The sequence below is a fragment of the Folsomia candida genome, unplaced genomic scaffold (assembly GCF_002217175.1).
Source record: "Folsomia candida strain VU population unplaced genomic scaffold, ASM221717v1 Fcan01_Sc025, whole genome shotgun sequence".
Classification (NCBI taxonomy): Eukaryota; Metazoa; Arthropoda; class Collembola; order Entomobryomorpha; family Isotomidae; genus Folsomia; species Folsomia candida.
In genome coordinates this window covers 1,940,534-1,955,705 of record NW_019091217.1, presented here as the reverse complement: position 1 = coordinate 1,955,705, position 15,172 = coordinate 1,940,534, and the positions used below count along the sequence as shown (strand labels likewise).

The following is a 15,172-nucleotide window of genomic DNA, read 5'->3' as shown; positions in this document are numbered from 1 at the left end:
CTAACTGTGTGTCAAATTACTTTGTGCGTTATGTAGTATTAGCTCATGCACCGCATGCATCCAATTAGTGCAGAGAATACGAAACAATTAAAGGCCTGCTCTCTGAGACGACAGCTAGGTCAGGGAGTAATTAGGATGCGGTGACATGTGTGTGTGGTGGCAGTGGCACATTTTATTGTGACCTGAAAGGTTTCTTAAACTCAACTGTACCAGAACCAGAAACGTCTTGATTCTTTAAATTGACGCGTCTACATGTTTGGGAACGAACAATGGGCGAAGAGGAAGCTGAGAGATGCAGATGGCTTATTTTTGAATCAAAGTGCAACAATAGAGCAGAATAAGAGGAGAGAATGGAGCATTTTTATTATTTTAGCACAGGGGACGAGGTGAGGTTATGAAACGCTAGCTGCTGCATGGCTAGGTTTGATTTGATACAATTCAATCGCTGGTTGGTAACAATGGGAGAGCAGCACAAAAAAAGCCAGCGTCTCAAAGTCCCAACCATATCGCCACTGTGCACAACTCTCCTCTTGGGGCTCGACTTGAACACAGTTCTCGTAATTTTGTGATCAATTTGCGACTCTCTGCCGACCGTGCTTAGTTAATATAGCTGCATAATCAATAAGAATTTCCCCTCACCGTCGAGGAATGCAAGGGTGCAAGAAGATGAGGGAGTGGTGATTGACCCCATCACAGCATTAACTAGCTGGACACAAGTGGGGGTGAAAAGCGGAGATTGAGGGGATGAGTCGTCTCCGAATTCGGAACCGGAGGGTGAGCGCCTCCATTAAACCCCAAGAGGAACAACACCCCTGCAACCAATGGTGAGCTAAAACTATGTTAAATCTGTACACATTTTTGCGCATAACAATTTATGCATTGTGATAAAGCGAAATCGTCCTTTCTAAAAATACGAAAATTTAAATAATCGTTGTCGCCGTCATCATCATCATTACATATCAGAAGACATTTTGACAGCCCGCAAACAAATTGTCGCTGCAGTGTTGTAAATACGTGAGAATGCATAAGTTGCATGCAGAATGATAAAAATGATGTGCCGCACTACAAAGCAACTTGCAGTCTATGTGCAAAAGTGGGATGGATGTTGGTCATGGTGGTGGCAGGAGCAGAATGAGCAGATTAATGGATTTGACATGCTCTGATAAGTTCCACAAGAAATAATCTCACTTTCATTCTGAGGATGATTTCTGAGATGAGCCAAGTATTGTGACCAGACCATCACCGTTCCCACGAGGACTCCTCTCTCATCTTCACCTTTCTCGATTATTTATATCACACAATTTAGTTATGATTGTTCAAAGTTTTACTTGTCAAGTGAAGGGCGGAGGGTAGAATTTGAGATTGCCGAATTCCAAGTAGAGAACTCACGAGCCGAGGTGTAGACGTGAAGACACAATGTGAAAGAATATCTACTGTGTATGGAATGACAAATCCAATCGATTTAAATTTGTCTAGATTAAGACATAAATATCGCAGGTGGGGTGGTGGCTGCCAATTGATAGCCCTCAGTTTACATTATGCAGCCTCACGGGAAGGTTGTGTTGGTCTGTGGGAGTCATCCTGTTTGCTCCAACAGCTTGAGCCAAATATGATACGAACACCCTAGCGAATTAGCGAGGAATTTATTCCGGGGGGTGCATGGCAGAGATGTTTTTATCGTGGCTGCGTCAAGTCGTCTGGAATGCGGCTGTGGAAAAAATTGTTAAATCGCTATCCCACGTAACATCAATATCATGTTACAAATTAGGATCTGGAAATCATACAAACGCGTCGATCTTGCTCATGAAAAGTGAGAAACTTTAGCTTTTGCATGCATGTCCATTACTTTATGACGAACCGGGCAGCATTGTTGACAGCTATGGTTCATATTTGTACTACCCGGGTTTCTCTCCAATCCGGAAGAGGTCGATCCGAATCCGGGTATTGCAGAGAGAGAGCACCCTCCCGTATGTATAACGAGCTCCCACTTGCTCGACACACGCTTTGGAGCATCTGCCCGTGTGCGGACGACTGTGTTATAGGGCAGGGAGGGTTATATACGTGCAGGTGGAGAGCATAGGACGGAAGGGGTCTCCCTTCTCCTATATCCGTACACAATCCGCCTGTGAGTTCACTCCTTTCTCCACACACAAGCACTTTCTTCCTCCACTTTCCTCTTCCTCCCGTCCTCTCTTTCCTCCTTCCTCTCTTTCTCTCTCTCTCTCTCCGAGCCATTCTTCACTTTCGTCGCCAAAGTTGTCGCCATCCTCGCCCCCACCGCCATGGGTTGGGGTCCTCAAAGAGAGGGCATCAGCAGTGGGACGGAGTGACTCAGGTGGTCGCGTTCAATAAAGTGACAACTTTCTTTCGCTGACCATCGTCGTCGTCTTCTGTACTCTTCTCACCACTTTCGCAGTTAATTAAGGTAACCACAATTAAGTTAATCTCTCCTCCTGCTTTCCATCCATATTTTTTTTACTATGGTACATATCTGGCTAAACTTTTGGCTAAAACAAATCATCGCATCTGTCCGGAATTTTCTGACCCCACGTTGATTGCTTACAATTAACCTCAGGAATTGCTGGCTGACACTGGAAGCAGTTTTAAATTCCTAGCGATTTGTCGTGGTGTTTCTTTTTTAGCATTCTGCTGTGGCATGTGACATTGAGCACGGAATTAGCTCTCATTTATTTCCTTCACCACCACTCCGAGGCTTCCATTGATGAATGTGAGAGTGGGTATTATTGGCAGAAGGCGGATAAGGCGACAATGATGTATGGCAATGATAAAAAACCGCTACGCGTTCACGCCAGCAGAACAAGGCCATCGATACCTTATCGTCTTCTTCTCTTTCGACATAAGTTCATGTATATGTACGTGGTTGCATCACTTTCTTTTGCCAACTAATAAGCACGACGAGCCTGGCCAAGAACAAAAAGCCCACGTTATCGAGGTTATCGAGCAATGTCTGTCCGATTACACTGCCCCTCGGCGTTAATGAGGCATTTGCATCAAATTAAATCAATTTCTTCCCGGTATCCAATTTCAGATTTTGATTAATACCGATTTTTGCACCGTCTCGCATATCCATCTGTGATCAGCATGCCCTCTTTCTTGCTGGGAATGGGACATGTTTTTGGTGGGGAGCGACTTATTAGCGACTTGTGCCATGTGCAAGAATAATTATGCGGTGGAGGCTACGCTAGAGGATTCGCATCGTGTTCTGCTTTCCTATCCTCTCGTCAACGGTATCGAGTGCCAACAACTATCTTTTTGCCTCTGTTGTTGTATTCCCTGCCAGACCTCGAGCTTCCAAATCTTCTGCTACTTACTAGTTTACTACCACAGACCCACGTAATACATATTCCTTCCAATCTCACATTTGCACTCAGTCAACCACCAACCTACTTGAGAACCACCGCTTGTCCCGGTAATCCACGCCGACACCCTTTGTGTACATTTTTAACTCGGGAATTAAATATTCGGTTTAATACCTCAGATTTTGAGGCTCGAAAAGTGAAATGTTATTCGGAGCGATCAATCATATTTCGAAGGATTTCTGATTTGTGTAAAGTAGTCAACTAATATTAGTTGTGGACAAAGCAATAATAATTATTTGTTGTTGTTGTGATGGTTTGGGGTGAATTAGTGTGACCTCTTCTCCGCCGTAGAAAAACAAAAACAAGGATGGGAATTCGGGAGGAGTCCGTATTCAGCAACACGCCACAATTTTGGTCAGTAAATAAATGTGTAGCTAATTGGCAGAACTTCATGTAAACGGAAGAAGAGAGGCAGGTTGAGACGGTGAGACAATGCATGCACACGCTTCCAAATCTCAGTCTCACCAGTGCGAGAGAGAGAAAGGGAGAAGCCGTGATTGTGAAAGTCTGTTCACTCGGACAGCATTTGTTCCATTCATTCGGATGATAGAATTCCAAATGGATCGATACTCTGTTGCCTGGCTCGCAAAGACCACATTCAATTCATTCACAACTCCTCCATTAGTTCTGAACCCGCACCACGTAAGGCACCCACGGGTAATAGATAGTCTACGTCTATGGGCACCCATTACACCGGTGCAATGCAAATTGACCTTGTCGTGACCACGTCGCGTTTCACCCACTGTGTCATTGATTTCTGTGCCATGTTCGACCTCCTCCAGATCAGCCACCAGTAAGGACATGAGAGGTTCTAATGAACGTGCTCCCGAGATGGATAGTCCAATCAATAAATCAAGCATCGAAAGCAAAACTACTTCTGCATTATTGCCAGCCACACATATTGTTCACATTCTCAGAAATCCTGACCAATTTAGGTTGCCACTGCCAGGACTTGTCCTAGCAGGATAAGTCCTGGCGACTTTGGCATGCACAACATCCTCGTGGTCAGGCTGACCTCAGCTCATCTCGTCATCAAGGCCAGCAGAGTAGTAAATAGGATGCCAACAGCAATCCAGCCTGAAAATGGTAGTATGTGTGCATGAGAATTCATGGGGTGGCCCATATTACGCTGTATGGTGACAAGCAGTCTCATAACCAATAACATGGATGAGCATAATCAGTAAATTATACTTAATGGAACAGGAGTCAGAAAATTATGTCCGGATCTCGGTAATTGGTTGGTCATATTTATTCACCTGCCTAAAAAAACTGGATCCACATTACATTACGACGAACGGGCGTGGTCCAACAACCCTGGGACATTTGTCCCCTTCCTGCATCCGGTCACCTCACCTCATGCGATGGTGATTCGATACTCGTCCGGATCCACCCATTAAGTAGAGCAAATCATCGCCTCCCTCGGCAAACATGGTGCATATTGAAATACTGTGCGAGGTTTTTTATGGAATCTGATCTGCAGATTCTGCAGGGAAATCCAATCCCATTATTACAGCCAAATAATTAATAGGTATTGATCATCCGTCACGCATCATTTTCTTGGCACAATTATCTGAATTTGGCTTTATCTAAATTTGCAATGCTAATTATGTATAAAATGGTGATGCTTAAAAACTTCAAATGCCAAAGCACACATAAATTGGTCAAGTTTGTCCAACGGTAACATTCCGAATATTTGTGCCGGTGACCTGTGATGCCATGAGCTAATTCTTGCATCTACATAAAATGTTGCTTGACTTTAACAAGTCCATTATTTATTGGTCATTTACTACAACATCACGATGGGTTCATCTACAATAAGGCACCACGATAACTTAACTTTTAGGGAGGAAAGCAAGGAAAGTAAAGAAACATAGCGCCATGACTACAAACATGTAGAGCAAAGTGTTTGTGTTCAAATAAAATTACGAATTGTAAATTATTACGATTACACTTTATCTTCCAAATAATAATTATTATTATTTATGAATAATTAATTCCACTTTCCGTCGAGCAGGAACCGATTTTGTTGATTTGTGCATACACAGTGTCCCTCGCCGCACTTTACCTCCCAGAGGTCAGTTCGAAAAGGCACATCGAGGGGAGACCTTGATGATCTCATCATGTCAACTTCTTTCACGCACAATGCTACTTCTCATCGAAAAAAGTGCTGACGAGTATTAATTGTACGGTTTTAATTGCATTGTTTTCTAGGCGTGACTTCGAAGCCGGAGTTAAATCACAGCTCGATCCTTGCTCCAACAACAATAGTCACACTCACAACAGCAACAACAACCACAACAATAGTGTCAATAATGGTGGTCGGATCATCAACAAGGGAGGCGGTGTCGTGGTGGTGCTAGTCGCAGCTGTTCCGGACAAGCGAGACGTCAACAACAACAACCAGACCTCGAGCAACCAGGGGGCGGAGGAGAAGGAGGAGGACTCGTCGAAAGGTCAGCAGCCGGCCACCTTCGTCCGAGACAGTCGCTTCCATCACATCACGATGGCCTCCGAGGACCTCCTCCAACCTGGTCACATTGTCAAAGAGAGATGGAAAGTGGTACGTCCAAACACACGCCTATTTTTCACACACACACAATGTATGCATGGGGTTTGAGAATAATAATGGTTTTGCAGACAAAGAAGATTGGGGGAGGTGGCTTTGGAGAGATTTACGAGGGGATTGACCTGGTCACGAAGGAACAGGTCGCCCTCAAGGTGGAGTCTGCCAAACAGCCGAAACAGGTGCTCAAGATGGAGGTGGCCGTCCTTAAAAAGCTCCAAGGTGCGTTTTATGATTATCATCATTATCACAATATAGATAAGTACGCCACCCAGCAGCCTTTGCCTTGTCAGTTGATTGCATCGGGCGCTGGTTGCGGTGTTTTACTCCATATTTTGGACCACACGCGGAGAGCAGCAAACTTTCTGCTTCATAATCTCACATTCCCATTAATTAGCATCGTCAAATTGTGGTTGTTGACCGACTCTTCTTCTGCCGGAAGTTGAATGAGCTGTCACTGCGACTGATCAGGGCGAATACCAGCGTCCTTTCTCGGAAGGAACTCCATAAACACAAATTAAAAGCCAGTCTCATCCTCATCTCAAAATCTGCCAATCTATTGAGCACAGTTGATTACTGAAAGGGAGTCGTAAACTTCTCGAGCAGCAGTTGGCAGGGTTTCGGGGAAGTGATGATATGTTCTTTCGGCGTAGGGCAAAGCACTCTTGCTCATCATTTGCCACCCGATTTGCCTGACAAGACTTGACCCGGAAGCATGATTGATGTTTACACACCTGCCCCCGTGACCACGTTGTGACCCCACTTCGATCCGATCTCTGTTTGTGATGGGTGTAGTGACCCAGGCGGCGAGACCCTTCCTCGCAGCTCTCCGAGACCAAGGTGTTGTTCTTCTTGGAAGAAAAAAAGAGTGAGCGAGACTCCTAATATTAGTCAACTTGAGATATTTGCACCTATTTTTAGCAACGCCTTATATTATTTTCCCCAATGTTTAGAACGTATACTTGTGAGAGTGGTGGAAGGAAATATCCATCGTTCTCAGTGAAAAGAACGGCATGAAAAAGTGAACTGTTGCATGATGCGCAACCTTTTTTTGCCCACCGATTTTTTCCTGAGCAGTTCTAAACTCGTTTAATGTTTAGATTTCTTGCAGATCCGCACTTTATGTTTGTGTATATTGCAGAAACGAGGGTAACACAGATCTCGCACTCTCGCAGCATTCATGGGACGAATCGAACATGGATTCATGAGGGGTTAATTGGTGCGGAATGAGAATGCATTCGTTTTTTATGTGGAATTATAGTAAGAGGAGTCGCCAGTAACGAGAATGAGAGTCCATAAAATGTGCATCTTCCATCCGCACTCAATCGGAGGAGATGCTCTGATTTTTTTGTCAACCGACGCGTGAATTGAATTCCAGTTCATAGAGAGATTAAAAAGTTTGTTGCTGATTGAGTTGGTTCACCCGGGCCAAATCCCTCCTCCTCCCCCCCATGCACCCAACAAAAACGGTTAAAAAGCTAAGAATACACACTACAAGGACTGTCGTTTAGAAATCAATCCAATGTCCTCCATCCGTAAAACGAGTCCAATACTACCGGGATTCAATAATTATTGTATTGGCAGCAGCACCAAGAGTAGTTTATGATTGCTCGCCGTAATTCTGGGGGTGAGATTTATGAGACGTTTTCTAAACATGGATGGCCTAATAGTTTTTCTCGTCGTCTTGATGTTGATCCCATCGCGTCCAAAAGAAACAAAATCGACGTGAACGGTGTTTTTTTTTGCTGGGCAAACATTGACCCATTTTGAATGCCCTGTGTGGCTGAATTCTGCATGTTACGTATTTTTACTGAGAACTAAATCTGAATTATGTATTTTTCCCTAAATAAATTGAATAAGCCAGGTTGTTTCTTTTTCCAGGAAAGGAGCACGTGTGTCGCTTCATCGGGTGTGGCCGTAACGAACGGTTCAACTACGTGGTGATGCAGCTCCAGGGCAGGAACCTGGCTGAGTTGCGGCGTGCCCAGCCGAGGGTAGGTATCCAAAATATGTTTTTATGTTTCCTATATTAGAACCCATCGTTCTTGTTCTTGTTTTTTTTATAAAAATGTAAAACTAACGGGAATAACATGAATTAATTACAATTTTGTCAACATCAGGGGGCCTTCTCTCTCTCTACCTCCCTCCGTCTCGGCCACCAGATCCTCCGGGCCATCGAGTCCATCCACGAAGTCGGCTTCCTCCACAGAGATATCAAACCCGTAAGTTCACATCCCTCACCACCACCGACACAAGAACGACAGTCGACAGACCGCTCGTAACCAAGCTGTCACAAATAGACATGAAGTTTGACCCCTTTCCACGTGACAGGTGACAAATTGCGACCTTACCACCCACCTCCAATCCCTACCACCACAACTTTCACTCAATCCGAGTTTTAAAAATATTGCCCGGATCAAACTTCTTCACGTTATGCACCTTAATATTTCCGAGTAACTAGACACTCCTCTTTCCATCGTCCCATTTGGGTGGTCTTGACACAAAATGTTGCGACGACAAAGTTGTCCTTTGTTTGTTGGTTCCTCTGTGGATGAAATGTCATCTCGTCACACGATACGAACTTAACCTATACATTTGAATGCTCTCAATCTTATAGTTGAACAAGGAAGCTGCTAATTAGTGACAAAGCTGACTATGTTTCAGAGGTCATGTTGGCCATTACGTATGTAGGGTGGGAGTGACACATGTCAGGATTTGTCTGTCAGAACGACCAATATTATTTTTCCAAATGAGGCGTTCTTGTGTGCACTTGGCCCCCAGTCAGAGATCATGAGGATGGAGATTGGGATCATGTAGGAGGAGGAGGGACTGGGTGCGCCTCGTGCCAAGCAAGAAATGGGTCATCCAAACTCGGATACATCTGACACACATCTCCGAGTGGAACCAAGTATTAATTTTACACGATACGAATTACGTGCTACGTACGACCGACGTGTTGTCACTCATGTCATTAGTTGTGTTTTGGGTCATTTTTTGCCACTGTTATACTTTCACGCGTTCTCATTATGATGTTGACTGATTGGGTGATTGATGACCTGAGCTGAATGTCCCTCTCGCTTTTTTTCTAGTCCAACTTTTCCATGGGTCGCCTCCCACACACTTCGCGCAAGGTGTACATGCTAGACTTTGGCCTAGCACGACAATACACCACGGCCACTGGGGAGGTTCGAGCCCCTCGCGCAGCTGCGGGCTTCCGCGGCACGGTCCGCTACGCATCCATCAATGCCCACAAGAACAAGGAGATGGGGAGACATGACGACCTCTGGTCCCTGTTTTATATGCTCGTGGAGTTTGTCAATGGTCAGCTGCCGTGGCGAAAGATCAAGGACAAGGAGCAGGTGGGCGTCATCAAGGAGAAGTACGATCACCGCCTCCTTCTCAAACACCTCCCCTCAGATTTCAAACAGTTTCTCGATCACATTGTAAGAATAATAAATCTGCTGCTCGTCTTGAGCTTTCGAATCGAAATTGCCAACTTAGATACTTTTTCCTTCTTGCAGCAAAGTTTGGAGTACAGTGATAAGCCAGACTACTCGGTGCGTCCCTACCTCACTAATAAATTGACCAGGTTCAATAATCACTAATTTATCGTGACTCCGTCTTGTTTACAGATGTTGGCTGGCGTATTTGAGCGTTGTATGAAGCGTCGTGGCGTGAAGGAGACGGACCCATTCGACTGGGAGAAACTGGCGAGTGAAGTTTCCTCCCCCAACACCACGCCCCACAACAACCCACCCCATCCCCCCGTCATTAAACCCATCACCGGGTACGAGTTAGTGTTTATTTCTGGTCCAATGTACCCTTTCCTTCATTTCTTTCTCTCTTTCTGCAGAGGTGTGTTGGAGGCAGGAGACACGGCCATCATCATGTCGAGTCTGGACAACAACCAGGAGAACATTGAGCCACCAGACAACAAGAACGCCTTGGAAGCGGCCAGGCTTGCGGAACAGGACGCGAGACGGCGTCGCCGAAGAGAGCCATGCATGCTGGACTCGGTGGGAGGTTCTGGTCTCCAGTCCGGAACGCTACCGGTGGCCAGCGTTAACCAGTTTAGCGAGGGGTCAGCTTGCGGAGGAAACAAGCAGATGCCTCCACAAATGTGCAATAACAACGTGGGAGACTCGCCCAAGAGGAAAAAGAAGGAGGCAGAGCTGCTCAACAACGCCACGGGTGGAGGTCTGGACGGTGGGCTTGGAGAGAAGGAGGACAAGGTGCGGATATGGACATGCGAGTGATATGATAATAATGACCCATAACAATCGGCTCTCTGTTTCCAGGCTGAACTAGGCGTCGCTCTGGACGAGGGTGGAGTAATGCAGGTGGCTCTGTGTGGGAGCAAGCCACCTTCTCAGGATGCGGGGGTGGTGAACAAAGTTCGGCCCAGGTCCACACCTCCAGTGGTAACGAACAAAGGCGGTGGCGGGGCGGCTGGCGTAGGAAAGCTGCGTCTTGGGTCTCAAATAGAAGACAGCATTGGTGGGGTGGATCCACAGCTCACTTGCAATGACTCAATAGGCTATGACTACACCAAAGGTGGGTCATCCCGTTAATTAATAATTATATAGCTACAGGAGTAACGTAAATTGCTTATTAGGACGAGGGGAAGGTCTCTCCATGTGCTCTATCGACCCAGACGGCGACCCTCAAGTCCACCCAACCACTCCTCCCACGACGGGGAAGGAGTCATCTCTTAACCCACCGCCATCCTCTTCTGCCGGTCGTCGCTCCTCTCACGGACTGAGCAGATCCCGGTCTGGTCGTGGGTCGCGACCCTTCAGCCACCCCCACTCGTCCTCGCACTACGGCGGCGGGAAGAGCGTGGCTGGAGGGGACCAGTCTATTACCCAGTTCGCAGAAATGGAGGATGGAGGGATGTCTGCGCATGGGCAGATTACGCGAGGCGGCGGCGGGGGTGGCCTCTTGACGATGGCCTCCCAGTGGAAGTCCCAGTTCGACGATGGGGACGACCAGACGGACAACGAGTGGAGAGCCGCAGAGCAACTGGCCAGTCCTGAGCACAACGTGACGAAAGGGGTGTTGGGCGGTCAGGTATACAGTGAATAATGACGTCTTTGTTTGTGTCGTGGCGTGTGTGGTTGTTGGGGTGATGTCCTGTTGGTTGTTCTTTTGGCCGTGTGTACATGCTGCCCTGTTCTTTCTCCATCCTCGCAGAACCCAGCTGGCAATTTTGTAACTAAGCATGGGATTTTGCAACCAGACCAAAAGAACCTGTTTTTGTACTCCGTACTGTCGAGGGTTTTTAAAAAGGGCATCGATTGACCTTGGCCCACTTGCTGATTGTGCTGGCTGGAACAAAGCCATGAAACATAATCACTTCCGCAATCCATCCAGACAATGACTCCGCCACCACCGACATCCATCCTCACATCACCAGATATTATTCTTGAATGTAGAACAGATACGGTGTGGATGTTGGTACATATGTAGAGTTCATAGAACTGCAATTCTGACATGACCTACTCCTAGCTTTTTTGTCATGAAATGAGCGTGACGGCTTTGGCTCCCCCTTTTGTGTGCCCCGTTCACTTTATTCACCAAGTTTTATGTTTTGTTGCCCTCCTCCGAGGGATGCAGTCTTCTGCATCAATGATGGCGTAGTCTTTTGTGTTTCCCATTTTTTGGTGACACCAATTTTGGAGTGGTTAGGTTCAATAATTTTTGTTGGATGTGACGGGTGTTTTTGCACCAGCAGGGGTTCAAATTGGGTGAGTTGCTGGAAGATGAGGCGGAGGAGGCAGATGAGCAGGGCGTGGTGGTGATAGTTACTCATGACCCCACACCTCCACCCACGATAAAAATACCATCCCCACCGCCAGTCACACACCGCCATCGGTTTGATGTGAGTATCAACAGTATCACCGCTCCCACACCACATCCACCCACTCATCGAGCTATAAAATGTCATGAAAATTAAACATTGCAAATAAATATGTCGAGTTTAGGAAGGAACAACGCAGCAGCAGCGTGGCGTCTGCGGGGGTGAACAGCGTTCTTCACTTAATTATCTCAACCTGGAAGCGTCCACTGAAGAGTCCGCCCTGGTCGGAAGTCTTCCCAAAGTGCACAGCAACCCAGAGATCTCGGAACATATTCGGTTAGTCCATAGATCGTCCTACCCCCTCAACACATGTCTTTGTGGTGAATGAATGGACAGTGGGGTTATCTGTTTTTGTGGTTATATACGTGCAGGCCTGGTCTGGAAGCACCTCTCGTCCTTCACGCCGCCTTTGATGAGTACGCCTACGACTTGGACCTTTCTCGCAACGTGGCTTCCAAACAAGTAATAAGGTTACCCTGTGATACCCAACAGCAACAACACCTCACCCTCCTGGGCGCGCCGGACGGGGAAAACATCTACCGTAGCATGCCGGTGAGTTGCTGCACCTCATAAACTCTCATTTGAATGTCAATGTCCTTCCTCACTTTGCCCATACTTCTAGGCCCTCAACCGTCTGCTGATTGAGAATGAGAATGGAGTCGGAAATGGTGGCGACCCTTCCGCGGAACTGGTCGCAGGTCGACTCGAAATCCGCGTCGTGTCGTCGCCCCTTCCTTCGGGCGATGGGGGCGGTTCTGTCGCCATGAGCAGCACACCACTTCATTTCCTAGGCAAGAAAGAGGAACTCCTGGCTGGGAATGATGGTGAAGTCACAAATGTGCCCCCACACCTGCCCAAGTTGAAGAGTATACTCAAGAACAAGGTGGAAGGAGTTGGAGAGGATGTATCCCAGCCACCTCCACTTCAAACGACGACGACGACGACGAGCAGGGCGGGAGAGGAAGAAGACTTTCAGACGCCCAAGGTGGACCAGATGACGGAGGCAGCTCTCTTCGCCACGGCCAACAATCCAGAGGACGCCTCAGTCTATTTCGATGCCACAGTGGGGGCAGGGCCAGAGGAACTCTCAACCCAACCACCACCACCCACGCTACACGACCACGAGCACGACGTCATCAACGGCAATATGCAAATACCTCTCAATAAGAACGCATTCGAGGTGAGGCAACGCTGATTCGATCGCGATTTGAGACGAGAATGGCGATTTCAAATTGGCGACCAAGTTACTGATTTCACTTATTCTAGATTGAGCTTGGCGGTGATGCTCCAGTGGCGCTGTCGCCAGCCCACACGAGCCTCGCCCTGGGTGGCTGCACACCTGGACTGAGGCGAAGGAGGGAAGCTAGTGAAAAATATGCCACTTCGATCGCCGAACTAGGTCTCAGATTTCAGAGAAGAAGACGCCATTTTGCCGGCAGGTAGTAGAAATTGTACAGAAATTATCGTGCTCGAAACAAACGTGCGAATGCCAAGTTGCTAATGATGCCTAGTTGTCATTATCAAATTCCGTTGGTGCAAATAAGCCTGAATATACACACTGCACTATTATCTAGGAGAACTGCAGGGCAATAACATAAAGGTAGCAGCTTGAGGGAGTAATCTTTTGTGTTGTATTTTGCAGCTCTGGCACTTCCAACGAGAGTGACTCGGGCGGTAGTCTTGGTGGCGGTGGGATCAGGTGCGCCCCACTCCTCGACGAGGCTGCCATGTAAGTCCAAACGAAACTAAAAACCCCCAATTTGGCAAACCCTTCTCACTTCTCACAAACTCATCTTATTGCAGTGATGATCGCGAGCGGGGCGTACCGACCGTGTTGTTGGGCGACAGGCCGAGCCCATCTGGTGGCGTAAAGGAAGATTCCTCATCGAGCAGCAACGACCCGGCCCCTCCCACACCTCCCCCAGGTCACCCACACCACCCGGAACTTCAAACTAGGTACGCACCCCCCACCATTCACCCAATTTTAGAACACCAGACCATATACATACATACATACCCGTCATATATTATTATCCGCATAAGTACTTGTATTGTTTGCAGAATACGACGTTACCGAAGCTCAGACCCATCGGATGGAAAAGACTAAATAATAATAAAGTTATTAAGACTTGTGAAGAAAACCAACCCTGTACACTGATTGATATACGATTGTTGTTGTTGAGTGAGGTTGTGTCCCACCCCAGGCCCCGCTTTTAACTATGTACGTCCTATACGGTCCTTGTTCTCATTGGAGCGAAGATATTTGTTGGGAGCTACGCGATGCGCTGTATTGTATTGCTGCCTCTAATTCGTCACCTCCCCCATCACGTCGGCCCCTCTAAACACCAAGCAACCGATAAAACCACCATCACATTATCATTTCCAAGCAGATTATTACGTACGGTCGTTATTATCTAAATATTATTTAATTTATGTGAACACTTGTATCGATTGAGTCAGAATTATTACTATTATTCAAAATCCTATTATTTTGTCACGTGGAGGCAGATGCATTATTTTGTGTTGAATAGAAAGTATTTTAATTTTATTTACGCGACTTGTTCCAATAACTGTATCAAGTGCCACACCTGGATCCATCTAGTCAGTAGTCGCCCCATAATCTCACCTGCCACTGCTTTTAGGCTAAGGAATACCCCAGTCATGAAGACGTTGATGATCTGACGCCAAGTGAGACGACCTGGTCGGTTCTACGAAACTTGGTGCAAGCCGGGAGGAGGGCGGTCAGGAAGGATATTACATAAAATTTTAGGAGCTATTTATTCGCAGTAAATGATACTCCTCCTCCTCCTCCACTACTCGCCCCACTGCTACTTATGCAAACATGGGGCTTTACTCACTCTTCATATTTGTACGATAAAATACGTGTATGCGGAGCAGCCAACAATTTATAGGAACTAAGATGCACTTTCTTTCGTCCACGAGAACACGCGTTGTAGGAAGACGGATAAAAGTAATGCAAATACTCGCGGCGTGAACAAAAAGTGACAAAGCTTTTTTTGCGCCTCTCTTTTCTAAGATTTTAAAATGGCCAGCGACTGCAGGCGCTATTACGACAATTAACTGAGGACTATTATGCGAGAAGGGTATTTACATTCATACAAACTACAATGCATGATAAGGTTTGAGCTGCGGCAGAACTAATAAAACATGTTGAGTGTGACTTTGATGATTATACTACTAATTGATATAAATGGGAATTAAGAGTGATATATATGTATGATTAAGTGTAAACCTCTCCCAAAAAAGACGGACTTTTATGATTACTGATTGATAATTGTTATTACGATACACACGGACAAATAAGAAGAAACGAAAATAAAGGCAAAGTTTGTTCATTGAATGTCGGTT

At 46.5% G+C, this 15,172-nt stretch overlaps 1 protein-coding gene across 2 annotated transcripts; it reads left to right on the top strand.

Annotated features, from left to right (window-relative positions):
• The first annotated feature begins 3,381 nt into the window (after positions 1-3,381).
• Positions 3,382-15,164, top strand: LOC110859188 (tau-tubulin kinase homolog Asator). 2 transcript variants are annotated; one of them, XM_022108065.2, is made up of 19 exons: positions 3,382-3,734; positions 5,592-5,940; positions 6,018-6,165; positions 7,825-7,937; positions 8,064-8,165; positions 9,033-9,386; positions 9,465-9,500; positions 9,576-9,730; positions 9,797-10,175; positions 10,242-10,497; positions 10,559-11,013; positions 11,678-11,824; positions 11,928-12,079; positions 12,175-12,355; positions 12,426-12,983; positions 13,070-13,242; positions 13,446-13,532; positions 13,607-13,759; positions 13,865-15,164. In XM_022108065.2, exons 1-19 carry the CDS (start codon positions 3,688-3,690, stop codon positions 13,908-13,910), a joined length of 3,891 nt encoding a protein of 1,296 aa, XP_021963757.1. In that variant the 5' UTR covers positions 3,382-3,687; the 3' UTR covers positions 13,911-15,164. The 2 variants fall into 2 exon arrangements, with proteins under 2 accessions (XP_021963757.1, XP_021963759.1); XM_022108067.2 differs by lacking the exon at positions 11,678-11,824.
• Positions 15,165-15,172: the final 8 nt, after the last annotated feature.